Source organism: Athene noctua, chromosome 2 (assembly GCF_965140245.1).
Source record: "Athene noctua chromosome 2, bAthNoc1.hap1.1, whole genome shotgun sequence".
In the NCBI taxonomy this organism is placed as follows: Eukaryota; Metazoa; Chordata; class Aves; order Strigiformes; family Strigidae; genus Athene; species Athene noctua.
The window spans coordinates 22,749,125-22,770,227 of NC_134038.1; the positions used below are offsets into that span (position 1 = coordinate 22,749,125).

Consider the following 21,103-nt stretch of genomic DNA (forward strand, 5'->3'; position numbering starts at 1 on the left):
ATCAGAAAATAGAAGCTGGTTATGCTGGTGGTGCGGAGTCAAAGATGAGAAAGCAAGATAATGTTGCTTACTTACAAGAACTTAGATTTCAGAACAATGACAATTTCCTTGTATGTAGTTCATGAAGTGGGAAACAAAATACTAAGTTAATCCTTAACTGTTCTTACATAGCAAATGAGACAATTTATGAATCTGAGAATTTGACTTGCTATGTTTCTAAGCAGTATATGGGATACCTAAGTCAACAAGCAGATGGCCCTCCTCCAAGACTCGAACAGGTTCCTCGCCCTGGTGAAGCAGGACATCCATGTCACTAGCAAACAAAATCCTTTGGGCATTTTGGCATTTTTCCGATCTATGCTCACTCCCCTCATCTCCTACTTCCACTGATTCAATTGCATCTCAGATTGGAGCATCCCCCACCTTCTGGGTGCCTCCTGGGAGCAGTGGCCACTACCTGGAGTGCTCTGCTTGGTGTCTCCGTGATCCAGTTTTGAGCCTTTGACCCTCACAATACTTCCCTTTCTTCCTCTGCATCTTTCATGCTAGTCATCTTCTAGGAGATCCTTATGCCTTCTCTAACAGGAGGACAAAAGATCTCAAACCGCAGTGTGTATTCTCATAACTGAGCTGTGTTTCTGAGTGAGCGTGTCCACAGTCAGTGTGTTTTGTGCTGGCCTCAGGGCTCTCTGCTTGTCCTGTGTGCCCCTGAGCATGCCTGCGTCATCAAAGGGTGCCTCACTTGGGAATCCCATACAGTACTATATTAGAGGACAAGGTGTTCAGCTCAGCAAAACTGGTAGGATCTTCTCAGAACTGCAATCAGTATGTAAATTTAGTCATTAAAATGTGGGTGTCCATGATCTACCAGCTACCTAAGTAGTTATCTACAGATTTTTATGAACTGTTTAATTTACAAGATACACACAGATTTATTTTTCAAAATGTAAACCAAATAAAAAGAGTAATTCTTCTTTAAGATGGTCATAAATTTGTGTCAAATGTATTTTAAAATGTCTAGGGGTGTATATATAAATACATACATATACACACACACACACATACACATACACTGAAAAATATCCTTGATGGATTTTTACAATAATTTATAGTCTAATATTACATCTCTGGATGACTGAATAGAAAACTTATCTGGAACCAGTCAGACTGACAGTGCAGTTGGATATGTGTCCTGAAGCATTTGGTGAAGTACATTTTTAACTTGAATTAATTAATTGTGACTGTCTCTGTACAGTATTTTAGAGCTATTCAATTAAATTTTATGTGGCTTCCACTTTACCAAAAAAAAAAAAAAATTATAAAATGAGAAAGTTCTGGAGACTGTAGCACAAGAAACAAAGTTAAAACAGAAATAAACAACTAATTATAAACCTAATTTTATTTTTAAACATTTATAATAAATTTTTCTCCTGCGACTATTCTTTAAACACAGTCAGAATCAATGTAGCCATCTTGTTAGACAAATAAATACCTGACAAGCATCACTTATTACTTTTAATGAATTAGTACCCTTATTTTTCTTTTGGCACACAAAGCCTAAATTAATATTCTGGAAAATGTGACTGTATTTTGCGCTGATTCTTTTTCATTTTAGTGGTTTGGCTGGAACAGCTGCTGTTGACAGCCACAAGGAAATAAAAAGGTAGGCTGCACTACAGTTATCATTAGACTAACATAAATGCAGAACAGATTTAAGTGAAATTTGAATACATTGAAACATATTATTTTAAAATGTACCCTCTTTGTGATTATGACAATTTTTTTATGAGTCTGAAATATTTTCTGAGAATTTTTTGTGTAAGATTATATTTGGTATTTTCTCTTTACTTTAGAAATCATACTATCTTTGTAAAGTGCAGGAAGTTGAATGGTGTTAAACAGTGAAGGCGTCTGAAAAAATAACTCTGAGAGCAGTATATTGATAATTGTTAGAAACAAGCTGCTTCTATGGCAAATGATACAGTATAGAGCTCCTTTTTGGCAAACCACATTAAATTGTGTTTGCAATGGATCGTCTGACAAATTTAACTTCTGAAAAGTTCCACTGCTGTCAAAACATACAAGGATAAGCAAATATTGCTGCAGGCTTAGACCCTCACTTAAAAGAGCGTTCAAAGATCTTTTTTTTATTTCAATAGACTTATTTGAGTGACGTCAAAGTTTTAGTTTTCACAGACGCAGGCTGTGGTAATGTGAATTTAATTATTTGTTTCATTTAATTTAAACATAATAAAGCTTTGGGGTTTATTCTCTAAGCAGCACTGTTCCTTCTTTCAACAACCATAGCTTCATAGCAACAACAACCATTCTTTCATAGCTAGATGAAAGAATACGACTTTTTTTTTTTTAATGTAGACACTGCATCTTAACTACTAAGGGAAGAAAAGGATAGCATTTCTCTATCATACTATTTGAGAAACGATTTATTTTCAATATATAAATCTACTTACAATCTAAGTAGAAGGAACTGCCTTTGCCAAGCAATAAATAAATAAATTATTAATGCTATACACAAATATTTATTCTTTAGCAACTTCTGTTTTCTTCAGAAGTTGTATCATTATTAAATATTTCCATGAACTGTAATGCCAAAGTAACCACTCAAATCATCATAACAAGGATATGGACCTCATTTAGACAAGTGATTCAAAATCTGGGTGCATCTAATAGTCGTATTCATATGAGACAATTAATATTTTTCTCACACTTCTTTTCTCAGAATATTCCGAGTTTCATTATAATTACCATTAACTGTTTAATTATCTTTAGCATGTAAAATATTAGGCATGCAATGTGAGCCAGGAGCACTGAGGCAGGATATAGGCAGCAAGGAAATTTTCAGGGAGCACTGGTAATCACAGCCTTTGCACTCACATCCCTCTGTAAATGCTAGCTCCCCCAAAAGATGAAGCTACTACCACCTCATTTTTCTGGTCAGCAATGCACTTAAATTAATGCCTAAAACATGTCAGCTGGTTTCAGTCCTAAAACATCTATGTCTCTCCGCTGATTTCACAGGAAGCCTATGGTGCTTTGATCAGTATCTGAAGTTAGGGGAGACAGAGCTGGGCAAAGGTCTCATCTCCTTCTGCAACCTACAATGTTCTTGGTGCCGGATACCAGCTTCTTAGGCTCAGTTGTTAGCTTTAGAAATAGTCCTTCTAGATTTGAACTTTTAATACAAGCTCCATTTCATGTTTGTAAATATACTCTCTGACTGAAAATGTCTATGTAACTGAGAACTATTTTAGCAATAGAAATGGTAAAATGTTGGAGAACAGCTTGCAGAGAGCAAGGCATGGGTCTCTGCAGGAGCTGATTGCAGCCATCTGAGGTAAACAAAAGAAAAAACCCAGGGTACAGTTATGCTAACAAAGGACTGTTATGTTAACAAAGAGAGAAACCGAGGTACACAATGGCCTTGATGGTAAAAACAACCTTGAGTAAAAAAAGGCAGGCCAGAAGCGGGAAGATGTTGTGACATGTCTGAAATGCCACAAGGGGCTAGGACATTATAATGTAGCCTTTTACATGTATCCAATAGATTTGTGAGTAGTATGCATGATTATTGTAGAGTGCTTATATAAGGTGTGATTTCTTTCAATAAAGTTGAAGCTTGCTCTATCATTCACATTGAATCGGCTGCTTGCTTCCTCCGCCCGCCGCAGTAAAACCTTTCTGCTGAAAACTTAAAAACTGCAGATAAGGGTATCAAGCATTAAAAATGCCTTCAGAATCTATACATTCTGTCCTTGGGGATTCTTGCTATTTCTTTATATTTATACTTGACTACTGAATTAAGTCTTGTAAAGAAAGAATAAATATAGAAATGGAATTTAAGCAAACACAATATCTGATGATGTTTTAACTACAAACTTCTCATGTGATCAGGTAACAGTTACCTCTTTGGAAAAAAAGGGTGTTAGGTTGGTGCTAGGTGAAATTAATTTTTAACCTTATGGGAAGAAGCACATATTTTGTCTGTAATATTATTTTTTAGAGAATGTTCCAAGCAAATAATTTACTCTGTAAAAATTTGTGTAAAAGGTAACATAGAGACAATGGTCCAAATATTTTTTTCTGAAAACAAGGTCTTTCTTCTCAAACGGATAGTTTAGATAAAGAATAAATAAAATTAACTAATTTTAGTTTCAGTTCTTCAATTTGCCTTTCATTGGACTGAAAGTAGAATTCGCAAAATATAATAGAAGTGATGAAGACGACAACAGAGATAGTAGCAATAGTATTTGCAATGCTATTTAGCTCATGTGTTTTAATTAGGCATTCATGTACTGTAAACAATAATTCCTCCTCAATGAAAGATAAACTTCCAGAGATAGTAATGAAATCTCAGCTGTTAGTATACTATACTGTATTGCCATACAGTAAAAATAATCCAAAATGCCTCCCTCTTCTAACTTCACCTGAAAATAAACGGTAAAAATAGAACACCGCTAGAGATGGAAAACATTTATTAGATAATCTAGTTTGTTTCCATGACAATGAAGGATCTTTCCCCACAGGCCATTTTCTAGAGTTTTCTCAATCTAATTTCAGTTTTTACTGTTTTAAGGCTTATACCATTTCCTATGTGATTTGTTCTATGATGTAGTAGACTAAGAAATTTCCATGGGCATTCAGTCAAAACCTTCTATTGGTTACATCACACTTCAGGATTTTTTTTAAAACATCCTAAATAAATCTCTTTCCTTCTAGCTGTTTAAGTAACTAATACATATACATGCTGCTAATCTGTCTCTTTCCAGCTCTAACTAAACCAACTTGGACATATTTCCATTCCTTTACACTATTTTCTACTGGAATTTTTATCTCCTATTATTGCTTTTCTGAATCTAGATTTGCGAAAAACGTATGTCCAGAATTATGCAGAATGATCCCAGTGTCAGTGTCTCAGAGTCGTTCAGGACAGCACGTTCCATCTTGTATTTAACAGTTAGAAATACTACACAAAACCTAAGATGGTGTTCAAAACCTATTTAATTAGGTTATAGCATGCCAGTCATGGTCAGTCCCCTTCAGTTCACTGTTATTTTCTAAAAGTCTATATTAACTCAATCTCAGTTCCTGAGTGACATTCAATAAACATATGTTCCATCACTAAGAGTTCAAATATAAAGCTCCTTTTTCCAACTAGTTCACTAGAAGCCAAAATTCTCATCAACATATAAAAAGACGGTTTAGAGAAGGATGCTTGGGAGGAATACTGTAGGAGCTTTTCATGGCAAAATGTATACCTATTGTATTAGATTTACTGAGGAAAACAGAAGATATTGTAATCCTCTTAACAAATAAACTATTTCTGTATATATACCTTAAAATAATTAAACCACCAGAGTATAAACAATCTCTATTGACTAATTAAGGTCAATAACAATTCATGGAAAGCAATCTGTAGTTAGCCGTTTAGTCTCTTTTAGTTAGCAGATCATATCACTACAAATAAACTGAAAGGCATTATATTAGTACCTTATTCCTTGTACTGTTTGTACAGAGTTCGGAAAAAATATGACCCAGTATGCACATATTTAAAATACTGTTTTACAGGATTAGAGATGCTTCAAGATACTCAGACAAATCTAACTTTCCTGAGAGAATGCTAAGAATACCTGAGATTTTTGTTTTTCTTCATACAAGCAACAAAGTTAAATTTTCTGCTTAAAAGGGGGAAAAAAAGGATTTAACATTAACTATGGAACCATAATTAATCCATGATAATACATGGATATCTGTATAAACGTAGTATCATTCATGGTTAAATATTCACACTGCCTTATTTATTATACATGATTATATACCACAAATAAAATGCAGCAGGCCCTGCAGCAGAAAGTGCAGCTAATCAGCACAAAGTATATCATAGACAGAAAAATATAATCAGGTGAAATAGAGGCTATGCATTCACTGCAGAGTTAATACAAACTTCTGCTGTAATATTGACAGTGTCCTTCCTCACAGCTGCTCTTATAAACGCCTTCTTCCAGTTCAGTAATGTTTTGAACTTGGACTTCCCAACAGGTTTTGTCTACAGGCAAAGTCCATGTACATGGGTCTATGCTCAAAGATCCCTACTATGACTATATCAGTTTCATGCTGGCATTAGTCAGTTTGCAATCAGTATAAAGTGCATTAAAATTAATCATTGTAGAATCTTCTTATATTTTTTCAGTGTATCCAGTTCAGTCTTTGCTAAAGCACACTCTAAATAGAAAAGAGCAAAACCTGTCAAAATAATAGAGAAAAAAATTTTCTTTCTGCTCAGTACATAGACTAATCCAATACAGTGCTGATAAAAATCTGATATTAATATATTGGCCTGAAAACACTTTACCTTCTCTGGGTTTTGATTATATAACTTAAAGTGGCACATTCTCTTCTAGAAAATAAAAAATGCATCAATGGTTGTTAGTGCAAAATCATTTGAAAAACTGAAACAAAGTACTGATATGAGCAGGGAAAGATTTCAAACTTTGAATGAAGTGCTTTTGTTATGCAATAGAATGAGATTCATCCCCATACAAAGTAACCAGAAAATAAATTAAGGTTTCTGAAATGTGTTATTTAGGTACACGGAGATAATGAAATATTCCATTCTATTGCCATAGTGAAATTTTGCATTACATGAGGGGTGCATGACACAAGATTTATTGAGGATATTCTATTATTTTGCAGTATTTTCTTGTCAGGGGAGAGAACTGAAGCAGGAGAAGGAAAAAATAGAGATAGGCAAGAGACAGAAATAACACACTGCAAGTCAGTGAACAGGTCTATATGATAAACTCCATTTCCTATCTTATCTCCACTCTGTTGCACTCCTTAGATTTCAGTGTACTTCTTCCACACATTTTCATGGCAATTACAATGAACTAACATTATTTTCTGGAGACAAAACCATATCACGTTGCTAACACACCACTCCAAATTTGAAATTGTTGTAATGAAACTCCCAGAATTCAAGTAAAACTGATGTATTGCCAAAGCCCTATTTAAAAAAATATTTTTCTTTGTTCATTTTAGTTAGCTCATCTCACTTCAGCTGAAGCAGCAGGAGATTCAATATTAGTTCTCCATCAGATCTAAACTGTTGTTTCAATATCCTCTTCCTCCAATCAAAAGTAAATATATGCAACAAACTTTTTTCTATATGACACAATAGCACTTCAGATATCACCTATATGCAATCAAAATGAAATACTGATTAATGTACCTTGCATGACTTCAGTAGAAAATTTACTATTGAGACAGCATTTAGACACCAGTGATTATTCAAAAGGTTTTCCAACTAAAGGTAAGTAGGAAATATTCAAATTTTTCAGCTGTATTTATTTCTATATTTAGCTGTAAACTCTAAAGTACAGATTTATTCATAGCGTATTACATCAACAGACCAGAACCCAGTAAAGATCCCTTTGCATTAGTTGCATGGAAGTACTACAGCAGTAAAATCCACAAAAATGCAGATCTACAGATTTTCCCCCAATTTACCATCAGGAGGGCACACAAACTCCCCTGCAGAATTAATGGCTTTTTTGTGTGCTTAACAGAACAGGGTAAATCTGCACACCAGTGCAACCTTGTGAGCATACTCTCTGTGTATCTTGTATAGTTACTCAATTTTTTAATGTCTCCATTACACTTGGCACATATAATCAAACATGCTTATTGCCACACTTGTTAAGAATTTATTTGCAAATACAAATATATTTGCTTTATTTGTATATGAATACAGAATTGAGAAATTATGTTCAATTCTTAAATCAATGAAAATAACTTCTGAAAGACCTAGCCCAAGGCAAAAATCATTGTAGTGAGGACACATCAGTTGTGTAGCTGACAGTATATAAGGAAATAACGTAGCTAGTAATATGGTGTAGTTTGCAGCTGGTATGACAGAGGGCATCCTTAGTGCAATGAAGGGTATGACACAAAATCTTTACGTATCTCTAAGATATTATGGCCTAAAATATAAAGATGAGCCGAAATTCTCAGAAAATAGAATGTAAATTTAATTAGATCTTTCAGTTGTGTATACTTACAGACCCAGGATCATGAAGACCTTTACAAATATTTATAAGTTAAACTTCAGAAACTCCCATGAAGTGTTAGGTATGAAATAGATCCCAGAAAACTCCATCAGTGAAGTTTACATGATTTTCCTGGCACTACAGAGCAGATGGTGGCAGTGGCAGGTGTAGAATTCAGACCCCTGTACATGCCAGTTCTTCGACTGAATGACACTAATACACTCTTCTCGTGCTTTATTCTAAAGCAAGAGATTTGAATTATTATTACAGGAGTACATACCATGATTATGCTATGTCCTACAAATGAGCATACGTTAACATTAAAGTTCTATGCTAAGTGCAAGCAAGCTTTTGTGCGCATAAATTATTCAAACTGCTGTTTAAGATCATAATTCTTACTTCATTTTAAAATCTTTTCTGTCCTCCCTGACACTTTTCCAAATCTTCCAAAAGTATGACAGTTAGATGAAGCGGGTTCTATTGGAAGAGTACTTGAAAACAAGGCACTTAGAAGCTTTTACTGCAGGTTATTTGAATAATGATCAAACATTGTTAGAGTCACTGTGATACTGAAGAGCTAGAAAACTTGGGTCCTCTCTAAAACCCACATTTTTCTTGTAATTTTACAGCAGAACAATGCCACCATCAGTAGTGAGAAATGAAAGTCCTCAAGTGAATGAAATGCTGACTAGGGTCCTACCATTCATGCAAAATGCACCTGCTCTGAGTGCAATATGAAGACACAGGAACAAAAACATAAAAAATAACACTAGAAAAATCCATACATGTAAAGAGAAACATTGGTGTATAGAACAGGAGAAGGTAAGAGGGGAGGAGAGATTTTATGCTTGCTGTTTCAGCCAAAGTTTTTAATGTTATCCTAGGTGTTTTTAATTATGTTTACATATCTATACTTGCAAATAAATTTTGTAGGACTAGAGATAATAAAACAATAATTAGAGTGTAAACTCTTCTTGAAATTCTGAGGTTCTGTGTTTTATTCATCATCATCTTAAGTCATTTTAAAAATAATATTTTGAATGTGTTACATGGAGAAAAAATACTAAAATTTGCAACAAATATTCTCACTTCATTATTCTACTACTTATTTAATAATGAAGTGATTTATTTACTTAAAAATATACGTACATAATACATGCCAAAAGGTCCCATCTTCAGTGGACAATAGTTAAACCACATACTAAGCCTGTGTTTTAGAGTATTTCTCTATAACTTTGTGTATTATTTTATAAATTTAAAATTGTAACTATTTTAAAGCAATTATCATAATTGTATTACCTTCTTTGTCAACTTAATTTTGTGCACCTTTGACAAGGAAAGGTTATTGTTCCAATTATAATATATATGGCTATTACTAAGAGGCATGCAGTAAAAACTAATTTGTTGAAAATATTGATGAAATTTCATGATAAAAAATTATCTTGAATACCAAAAGATAGAAATTTGGAAGTATATCTTAATCAGAAAGGTAAGTAAAAAAATGCAGGGAGGATAAAGTATATTAATCAAGACATATTTCATTCTTATAAACACACCATGAAAATTCACTCAGACTTCTGTATGATAAATCCAACTCAATTCTTATTCTAAACCCAATAAAAGTTATGTTTCAGCGATTCAACCTGTAAATCCTGTCATACTTAGACAAATTCGGGACAAAATTCTCCAATACACAGCATTTTTATTTTATTTATCATTCTCATAATTATTTCTTATCCAAAAAAAAAAAAAAACACACACAAAAAAAAAAAAAACTGAAATCAAAAAGCAGCTACCAGAAAGCTGCCTTTGCCTCCCTATTGCAAAGCACGTGTTGAAGTGAAGCCAAGGACTTGAAATACTTCCAACTTCCCCTTCAAACTTTTATCTCAGGGTAAAGCTAAAATGATACTGTTACCTCCGTACTCATCTCGGATTTCACAGTTTTTCAGGGGCCATTATTACATTTTTTATTCCTTTTCTCAGAACCTTGTAAATCTCCTGAGGCTCAGATTCCAATCTTTCTTGAACTGTTTTGAAACACAGTGTTTTCTATGAGTAAACCTTCATGCTTACCATTATAGTGTAAAATCAAGAGTATACTCCTGAGAAATCTAAAGGGACGCTACATCCACAGTTAGTAACTGGTAGGACAGCCCTGTCTCACCTGATAGGAAGCAAGCAGTGCAGCTGCAATCCTGTTCTCTTCCATCCTTCCCAGTATAATCAGACCTACAGAGCCAAACTTCCCAATTTGCTATTCTGTCCACCAGTAAGCAGTGATATTAGAGTTTAAAATGGGTTTGTTTTCCCTTCTAATTCTCTTCCTACCCAGAATCACACTATGCCAAAAAGATTAAAAAGAGAAAAAGAAATACATCAAGAAAGAGCAGGACCCACACCAACAGAAGTGGTCTTCCTCCATTCCACTGCTTCAGTGAGTCAGTAATGGTGGCAGGAGCAGCTGGCACAACTTCTCTATCAAGGAACGCAAAGACATATCTTAGATCTGATATGGAAAAGTTTTGCTTTTAGAAGTCCCGTGTTTCCACAATGCATTATAATACTACTACTGACCTGGTAAATGAATACTGACATTAGTAGGTACACTCTGCCATAAATGTTCATGTGATTTAATTTACTGACCCAAAAGGAAAAGAGTTGAAAGGATAAAAAAAGGAATAAAACAAGGTGAGGAACTACATTAGTGCTGTTAACCTTTTTTTTTACATACTTGGTACTGATCAAAGTAGGACTGTTGAAGACTCTCACAGGAATTTTCGACCAGACAGGTGGGAAAACTTAAATATTTATGAATATGAGTCTGACCAGTTACAGCAAATGATCTGTCGTATTGCCTTTGCCTCACACCAATACACCAAACTCTAAACTGAGGCAGTATGGAGCAGATTCACATAGCATTCGTGCCAGTTTTACTGGAGTGACTGCAACCTGAAGAAGAGTAGCTGGGGCTGGTTATTGTTTCAATCATCACAGCTCAATCTATTCCCAAATATATCTATTACCTAATCAAGGGTCATGATTAGCAACTTTGATTTCGGGATGCCCATGTTGGAACATACAGTTTTCATAAACTACTGGGCTCTTGTCATTGAACAAATCTCTTCAAAATGTTTCAAGATGAGTACACAAAAGCGCTAGTCATTTTTTAATATCATGGCCTCTGCCTTTTCTTCCAGAAAAAAAAAAAAAAAAAGGTAGTACCCACATCTTATGTGGATGTTCTGAGGAATGACAGAAATTATCTGAGTTATTCAAGAATGGAAAGAGATTCTTTTTATAAGTTCTGATTAAAAATGCTGCACTTGCTAAGTCAAATATAGCTCAGATTTCTGTTGCTTCCACCCAGGTGAGGAAAAAAAAAAAAAAAATCAAGTTTTAAGGCATGTTTAATCATCTCCAAATTTAGGGTGATTTAAATTTGTTGATTTAACATACTATTTGAATTGAGATAAATTATCCACCTCTGACCCATCCTCTTTTTTCTTCCTGGTGGGAGGTTAAGATCATATGCCAGCTAGGATTTTATTACCATCATCAGAAAACAGCAGCTGATGCACAATGAGAATAGAGAGAAACCTGTTATGGCTGCAAATATCCACAGCTCTGTGAGATTCATGGAGGAAACATATGTCACCTTATTAAATCTGTAGCATCTGAGGTGGAAGTAACAGAAGGTATCTCTCTCCAGAGCTGGAAGAGATGGGAAGAGAAATGGTTCTGTAAGGAAATCTCTTACTTTTCTCTCTCTGAAAATATCTGTAACAGGATGTTACAGGGATGGTTTTTCCTAGAAATAGGGATTTAAAAAACAAACCCCAAAACCCACAGTTGCCAAGACAGGATGGAATATTGAACTTCTCAGAAGGAAATAGCTTTGGGGCAAGTTAGTATGTTCACTTGCCTCCTCCAAGGGAAATAGAAAGATGTGAAGATTTAAAAACTCATGCTACTTGTCCTACTTTCTCCCAAAGTACCAAATCAAGGGGTAAAGGACAGATGGTGTTAGATACACTTACTCGCTACTCAAAGAGGACATGAAGTGCTCTGTGAGAGGGACGCGTGGCAAAGGTGCAAAAAAGACCAAACACACAACTGTAAGAGTCTCTCTCTGCCTTTTATATACTACTTGCTGTCCCAGTCAGTCTTCCCCTCATGTTTACAGAAGTTTTTATATATATGTGAACATAGGGATTCACCTGAATATGGCTTATGCCTCTAATTTTTGGAAGAAAGATAAAAGATCATTAGACATGGATAACCTCTCTGAAGTAATACAGACGGCTAGGGCTGGCGTTAGCTTAGTTTTAGAATTCTGACTGTGTCTGATGTATGACACAAACAGATGAGAACCAGGAGAAGAAATAGCTTTGCTATGCCTTTAACTCATAAAGGAAAAAATACATAGTAGGAATACAAACAAAAGTTCTGGATATTTTTCCCAACATTGCATGTTTTTTTCAATTAAGAAACCACATCAGCTGCAATCTTCAGGAAATTATTTAAAACAGTATTATATGCATCTAGTATGGAGGTGAAAAGGGAGCAGATGTGAAAATTCCAACAAACTGCATTTTTAAAGGTAGTTTTTTAAAGTGAGAAGAGGCTGTTTCAGTTATTATTCACTACTGTATGTCAGAATATGGACAATATACTCTCTGTTCTAAAGGCATCCATGTGTTTTTATTGTTGGCTCTTAGACTACTAATATTTGGAAATGCAACATTCTCTCAGAATTATAACAAACCTCTGCTTTGTTGAACTGATACAGAGACAGAAGAAAACCTCAAATTTATCCTACAGAAATATCTCAACAAAATTGTTTCCCAACAAGGAACAGAAAATTATCTTTTTCCTCCAATGTCAAAGTAATCATTATTTGCACCATGACAAATAACAATTATCTGTTCCAGTAATTCGTGACATCATGTAATGGCTTCATTATAAAATGAAGCATTAGTAAATAGCTCATAGGTATATTTAGGAAACAAAATTAAAAATTGAGTAATAAAAAAAATCATATTTTTCTGCTAAAGTGGTATTTTCTGTGTAAATAACTGGTTTCATGAACAAACTAATTTATTAAGTATTTTAGTAACCTTTTGAAAATCAGTGTATTTATGTAAAAAATGCTCACCAAGGGATTAAAAAGGCAAAAACTCTTTAAGATTGTTTAAAAATATTGTGTTTTAATTTAATGAAAGAAAATACAGTTTACTTTTTTAAACTGTGTCTAATTTCAAAACACGGGCCATTCCTAAGTCTCTGGTGTACACAGAATTTGTGAATAACCTTTGTACTCTTTTGGGGCAGAATATATAAGTTATCTTATGCCCCTGTGTGGCCAACCTAGACAACAAGTTCACATGTCTGTAACAAGTAATAACGTGTCGTGGGAGAAATCAGGTTTAGGCAATTCTGCTTTCCATTCTCAGACAAAAGCTGTTAATATATACTGCAATGGTAAAATTGGACTGATACTGTTCTGTACAGTTTGTATCAATTTTAGCCACAAAGGATACTCGCCATTATGCAATGATGTGTTAATCTGAATATTGCCCAAAGCAACTGTGACGTCGCAAGGCATACTGCTACAAATAGAACATCTGAGCACAGTATTTGTACACTAAACTCTAAATGAAGAATGGCAGTCAGAAAATCCTGCTTATCTGATAACTAGAGGTTTTAAAAGACATTTTAAAACTTTATTTCATTGTCTTTAGTCATTTGAAAAGCACGTCACTGAAAGTCATCAGAAAAATTTTAGAATGCAAAAAACCTGATGCTCCTTTAGATGCTGTTTCAGAATTCAGATATAGTGTAAGCACTTAGTATGTTTTCAGGAAAGGTTATTGATTTCTTTTCCCATACTTTCTTTAAACAGACATGTGATGAATTTATTCCACGAATTAGGTATTTGACAAATGCTAAGAATACAAAACAATTCTTGTGACTTCCTGACATGAGGTAATTCTAATGATTTTTCAATAGAAAGTAACCTATTACACAGGAAATAGCACTACAGTCTTCAATGTGTGTGAAACACAATTTTGAGGTAAAGTCATAGCTGTTACTGCTTCAACTGGCTGGAGCTGGTAATGTCAGATAGAGACGTGCAGGACCAGGAGGAAGGCCCAGTAAACCACCTCTCTCTTTTATGCTCACAATACCATCTTACAGCAAAATGTTGCCATGCAGCTGGCAAAAGAGAACTAAACTGCAATATTCCTCCAACAGAAGCTGTTAGCAGAGGATAACTAAACCAATTTAAATGGTAAAATCAATCTAACTCACATGGAGTTTAAAATCATTCGGGTCCTCTCACATCAGCTACTGCAATGCAAAAAATATGCAAATAAAAACCCAACTCATGCAAGGTTTCTAGGGGAAATGATAAAACCCAGTTCAATATATATTCCTGTTAATATCTGGTATAGTATCTGAAAGCAACAGCTGAGATAGCTGGCTGTCCTGCAACAAAATCACAGCGTATCTAAACTTCCAGAAGAACTGAAGAACTCTAAGAACAGAGGATGTGAAAATTAGTAGGAATGTATTTTCACTTAGTTATATGCATATTACCTAGTTCCCTATGACTTTCTGCTTTATATTCTATTATCCACTATACTATTAGTATGCATTAACCTGTTTTCTTCACATTATTACTTTGTGTAAGCAGCAGTTAATCATTTTGTGCTTAATGTCAGCTGTTATCTTTCTGGATTCTGACTTTTACTTTTTAGATGTAAAAAGAGAATGGAAAACCTTAAAAAGAAAAAGGATCATCTCTTTTTAGTGTGACAGAATACTTAACTTCAAAGTCTGAAGAGATTATACCACATTATACATCATCAAAGCAGAATCTTTTACATGCTAGAGGTATTTTTGTTTTCCTTACCACAGTTCTGAAATATTAACTCTTGATGCATGAACAATTAGTTTTTAGCAAGTGCATTACAGTAATTATGCAAAGCTTTCAGTGAAAAATCTACCTAAAGTATTCACAGTGATTTAGTTAGAGAAAATAGACTTTTTAAATATGTAATATAACAAAAAGGACTAGCCTCCAAAATAAATGTCAGCAAGATTTTTTAGTGACTACTCAATAGATGACTTTTTCAAAGCCCTTCTGTCAAGATCAAATTTAAAATACTGATACTTACTCAGAGGACAGAATCTTTTTATTCGAGAACCTTAAATAACTTTCAACTAACTTTAACTTCAAAAGACACAGAAGGCATGACTTAGTCTCTCATGATTACTGTTGCATATTCTTACAAAATTGCACAATGTTTTCTTAAGTCCAAAAGCATTGGTACCTAAAAAACCATGACATTGCTCCTTATAAATATAGAAATATTCTAAATAAAAGAGCCCATACTAGGTAGGAGGCTGCATTTCCTAACAATGCTTTCTTGTTTGCTAATTTTCTTGAATAAATGTAATTCTAAATCTCAGGCACAGCAGATGCAATAAAATAATCCTCTGATGTCTTTTGATTTGAAACTGATATGATACGCAGCTTTTGCCAGAGACTTACAAGCAAAATACACACCTGAAAGCACCATGCACATGTATCTGTAAAAAAAAATTAACAAAAAGCATGCACCTTGGTCAGCAAAAAGCATGCACTTTGATCTGCAAAAACAGATCCAGAGAACCAAGACTCGATTTGTAGCTGATTAGAACAGTTGCTAAGGGCTTTGTCGGTTGCTGCAGGCCTGAAACTATGCACTTGGAAATACGTACTGGGTTACAATCACAGTTGATAATACATAAATTATTGCTCCATTTTGTAGAGCTTGAGATTTTACAGTACACCAAAGGGATGTAAGATAAATTCCACTGACTGCAGATTTCATATATATCTAAAAAGATCTTCATTCATCAAAGTGATCATGGTTACTAAAGCTACCTCCATAATTTTGCATGCCTAATTAGAAATTCGTAACCAAGACATCAAAACTTGAAAACAGTAACATTAAATAAATATTAAAATATTAGTAAAAGAAACACCAGCAGTAAAGGAGAACAACAGTCTGGGAAATAACAGTTTTCTGAAGTATTAAGTGCAAATATCATTGTATTTAAGAAATAATATCCCATTTCTCCCACAGATACAGAGAATATTAAAATGCTGGATATAGTCTCTGCAATATTACTTCCAACCTTTTTCCAGAATGTTTCCATCAGTGCACTATCTTTATAAAAAACTACAGGATTCTTTTTCTCCCTGATCTGCACTCACACTCTTTTAGATAAAATTCTTAATCATTTTTACTGTTAATATTTAATGGCAGTATGAAAAAGTTTTAAACATCACTATTATAGTGTGTTTACCGAATAATGCCACAAAAATGAGTCATTCATAAATCAGTTTACTCCCTCAAAAAAAAAATTCCCAAGAAATCAATTTAATAAACATGTAACACCAATAGACATCAACTTCTCCCTATGATTTCTAATTCCCACAAAACAATAGCTATTCATATAAGGATAGCCTACAGAGCTGACAGACCTGCTGCAAAGCATCCACTGATCAGCTATAATTTGGCTAGTTAAAAAGATTATTGAAAAAAGCCTCACACACAGAATCTAAGTCTTCTAAAAATAAGAAACTGCTTTCTGTCTATTTTGCAAATGGTATGCAGGACTACTAATTTACATCTTCCAACAAATTATATACGGTTAAACAGACACATCTTTGAGTACTTAATCCTGTCACTGCCATATCCACATAGAAATCATTTTCTCAGACAAATTTGTTTATGAATATTTAATATGCTTTAAGGATTACAGCTAATAATGCTAGCTTCTAATGGTAGCTAATGTATTTGAAGGATACATAACCATCTTAAATATTTTATTCTATCTGCTGGCTTTCTTTCTGCAGATTGAGTTCTCATTTAAATCCTTAAATAAAACATAAAAGCACAAAAAGAAGAGTCTCACTGCTACCATAAAAATATTTGTATCTTAGAGTGCAATTATAAAAGTACTCCACTGAAAAACATGCAAATAGATTACTATCAGCGTAAGCAAAGAAATGGTAAGGCAAAAATGTTTCATTTCTACTCACCTAGTGTTGTTCAACGTTTGTCCAAAAAGATCATTTTGTAAAATATTTGGAGGGGATGAGAAAACCCCATGAAAATGAGATAAAACAGAATTGCAGACCTGGCGCAGTGTCTCAAATTGCATTTTTCTCTCTTTCCTTGCCTTCTATTTTTCTTCACCACCTGTCTTAAAAGTCATCTATTTTGCACACACCATCAAATGCAAACATGCCAATCAAGTTCCATATTTCTCCTGATCTCTGTAAAAACTGTGCCTAAATGAGCAGGGGCTGATAGTTAATTGTACAGTCATTATTCTTCTAATTCAGTCGTAGAAGATTTAGCACCCGTGCGGCTTTCTCCTGACTGTAGCAAGAATTCTAAACGGCAGCAAGCTTTTTGGGCATTCCCAGCCGAAGTGTGAAGCTGAGCTGCTTTCATGTACTCTACTCATATTTCTCTAAGCCTATTAAAAACACGCAGTGAATAGATGCTGTCGTCAGGAGTTTCAGCACATCTGGCTGCCAGCAATAAAATCTCAGAAGTAAAAAAAAATGAGGACAAGGCATCCTCACACTGTTACTACTGCCTAAGAGGAGGAGGATTTCTGCATCTTCCCCTCCTCCTTCCCTCCCCTGTAAAAATGACTAACATCGGTGACCGTGTATGTAGGTCTTTTTTTTTTTTTTTTTAATGTAAAGACAGCTCTACAGGACAGAGAGACCACTCTAAAAATATTCTTTGTATACTAAATAACATGTAGCGCTGACACTGTAACAATAGACCTTTTGTCTCATATCTGAAAAGCTATACCATACCTTACATGAGATATCAGGTTTTTCAGTGCAAACATATAAATGTAACATCAATTCATGGCTGAACCAAGCAGTATACATTCTATACATAACTACTCTGCCAGGTACTGTTACATACAGCATCAAGGCAATGATTTATCATGCAAACTTGAACAATCACTAACATTAATGGCTGCATTATATATGTAGTACATTTCAAAATAATAAAACTCTTCAGCATCTTTTAAAAGTTTATTGCACAGAATCAGCCATAACGGAACCAAGCAAAATCAATCACTTCTTCGGGTGCTCCATACCTGTCTACCTCCAGGAAAACCCACTGTCTTAGATGCCTACGTGCCCTGTACGCATACAGCATAGGAAGTCAAAGAGCAAGAAGCAGAATCAGTCATCTAACAGAACACAGTGAGATTCTGCAGCATAATAGCACAGTGAATAACATTTAATGTACAGAAAATAAGTATCCCTGACAACAAAACATATTTTTCCTCTTTTTTCAATGCTTGTGCCAGAGAACATTACATAACATTACAGAATGTGTTCTATCATTTGTCAAATTGAAAAATAACGTTAAAAAGATTTTCCTTAGAATATCTCATTTTCTCTCCACAGCTTTTAACATCTTAACACTAATTACAAAATCTCCAAATAAGCCAACATAAAATGAGGGCCATTATTAAAGCTCTTCCACTGAAAGCGATTTTAATCCTGTAAGATATGGGAATAAGCAACCTTCCAGCTAATTAAAGTGTTGTATTGATGTGCTCCGAAGGGAGTACCCATCCAGGCTTCTTTGGCCAGAAGGATGGCAGCTACAATTCAGATTTTCAAACAGAAAAAGAAATAGGAAAAAATTCATCTCCAGGCCCCTCTAGAAGAGATATAGAAGACTCCCTACTAACACACATGTTCAACATTTCTTTTAAAAAGTCAAGAAAATGTTTGCTAATAAAACTGTTCCCAAAACTCATGTGAAAACCTACAAAGTACTACACAAAATAGTTTTTAATATCTGTTTTTATGCTTATAGCATACTGTTCATTATGGAAACATTTGTATTTAAGAAATGTATTACGACTTGTGGTAAAAACTACCAGCCTACTAGTATGGCAAAGCTGATAACTGTTGAGATCCTTGAGTAGGAGCTAATAAATATTTATGGATATCTTGCTATAATAAAATGAAAACTTAATACTTGGTAATCACTTTGCCCACATTACAGAGAATTCATGTTTGTCATGTAGGAAAATTTGCCTTTACATTCATTCCATCAAAAGGACAAAATTTTTGTATCTGCTGCAAGAAACAGAATTATCTTGTTAGAAATGATTCAAGTTATTTAAATAATTATTAGTCTCATATGCACCACTTAACAGTTCAGAGACAACGTTGACCATGGAGCAGGAACAAGACCAATACTTCATCACGTATTTCAATTATATCACCATTTTGTTGTGTGCCTTATGAATAGTCATCCAAGCCAAAATGCTCCTGTAGTTGCAACCAAAGTCTGAACATTCGACATCCACCTTTCTATGTCTTAATTTTCAGATCTTTAAAATGGAAGTTATGACACTTTTTTTTTTTGTAAAATTCCTCTAAAAACTGACTAAATTAGATACATACTTAAAAGTTCTAATCTTTTCATTTCATTCTGGGATAAGGAATGAAGAGTACTCTGCAGATATTCATGCAAGTAAAACCTTTAATACAGAAAAGATAAAAGGATACTTTTAAAGGCAAATACTCCATAGTTGCTACTAGCAGAAAATTCAACTAAAATGACAGGGGGGTTGTGCAAATACACATTTTTTGGGGTGTCTGGAATTTTCATCAAAATCAAACTTTCTGTTGATTAGCAATATAAATTTTTTATTTCAAAAAAATAAATGGTACAGAAAAATAAACATAATTGCCTTTCCCGACCCTGCTATTGCTCTCCAAGAGACCCCCTGTCCAATAAAAAACTCCTTTTCATATTCACTAAGTAGCCTATATTATTGTACTGACCCTAAAATGCAGACTTATTATTAAGTCCTCTTCTTAATTACTTCCACCTTTTCCATAATACAATCATTTGGGCTAAGAAGAATCAAGAAAGCAAAGAGGCCTAGCAAGAAGAGGCTGGAGGGGATGGAATGAAGGAGCATGAACTGTGCCCACTAAAGTACCCATCCTTTCAGAACCAGAATGGAACTGACAATCAAAAGAAGTCTGTGGAACCACACATAAAATTTATTTCCTGTACACTAATATTGTTTGAGAACAAAACAGTACAGATACTAGTTACCTTATGTCAATCCTGTTAGTGATCTTCAAATGTGACAGCATTTTTTATATTAAAAAATTTCCTGTGGTGAAAGGCACAATGATTAAGTGTAATTTTTAAGATTTAGGAAATTATGTCTTCAGCATTCCTGGATTAAAAGCTTCATGTAAGAATTCTGGAAAAGATAGGAATTTTTTTTTTTCTCTATTTGATATTTAACTTCCTTACACTTGAGATCTCCTTTTGCCTTCTTCAGGTCACTAGCTCTACTCACTCCAATATCCATATCAGAAGAAAAAGAGGTCCTACATACACAGGCTTATTTTTGAAAACCATCCCTAACCACGTACTTCAACATGCACTAGGTAAGCCAAGCGCTACTCAAGCACTTGTGATTCTGGCCCTTCCTAACGTTTGAGGGCCTGACTCAATTTTGACACTGATTTTTATCACAGTATTTTGTGTATTTATACTTGCATACATATGTACTCTTGCCAATTATGGTTTAATAATAATACATTTCATTTCTACACCAGTTTTACAAAGGATTTAATGAACATGAACAAAAAGTGCTTTAAAGATACTGCACAGAATGGGAAAAACTAGTACCAGATAGTCTAAGCAACAACCTGACATGGCTGACAGACCATTTCAAAATGAAAAGACAAGTCTGGGAAAACACCACTGGATCCATTAAGCCAGGCTACACAGAGATCCATACAGATACCTATTTCTCTAGCCAAGCTGAATCTTAATAAAAACCCTCCAGCTACAAGTAGTTTGAAGAAAAGTTATTCTAGAAAGCTCCCAAGTATGTAAGGGTATTTTTAAATCCATATGAAATATTTCTATTTCAAATATTTTTAAACTTATTAGAAT

At 34.3% G+C, this 21,103-nt stretch overlaps 1 protein-coding gene across 49 annotated transcripts in view; it reads right to left on the minus strand.

Annotated features, from left to right (window-relative positions):
* The window catches only part of RIMS2 (regulating synaptic membrane exocytosis 2), a 489,731-nt gene that overhangs the window by 315,821 nt on the left and 152,807 nt on the right, over positions 1–21,103 (minus strand). The window contains exon 1 of one of the 49 annotated variants that reach the window (XM_074898594.1): positions 17,164–17,675. The exons of the other annotated variants lie outside the window; for them this stretch is intronic. Within the exon in view, the coding sequence (XP_074754695.1) occupies positions 17,164–17,285 (122 nt within the window). The 5' untranslated portion in view covers positions 17,286–17,675. Of the gene's footprint in view, positions 1–17,163; positions 17,676–21,103 lie in introns of those variants that run through there. 49 annotated transcript variants of the gene reach the window in all.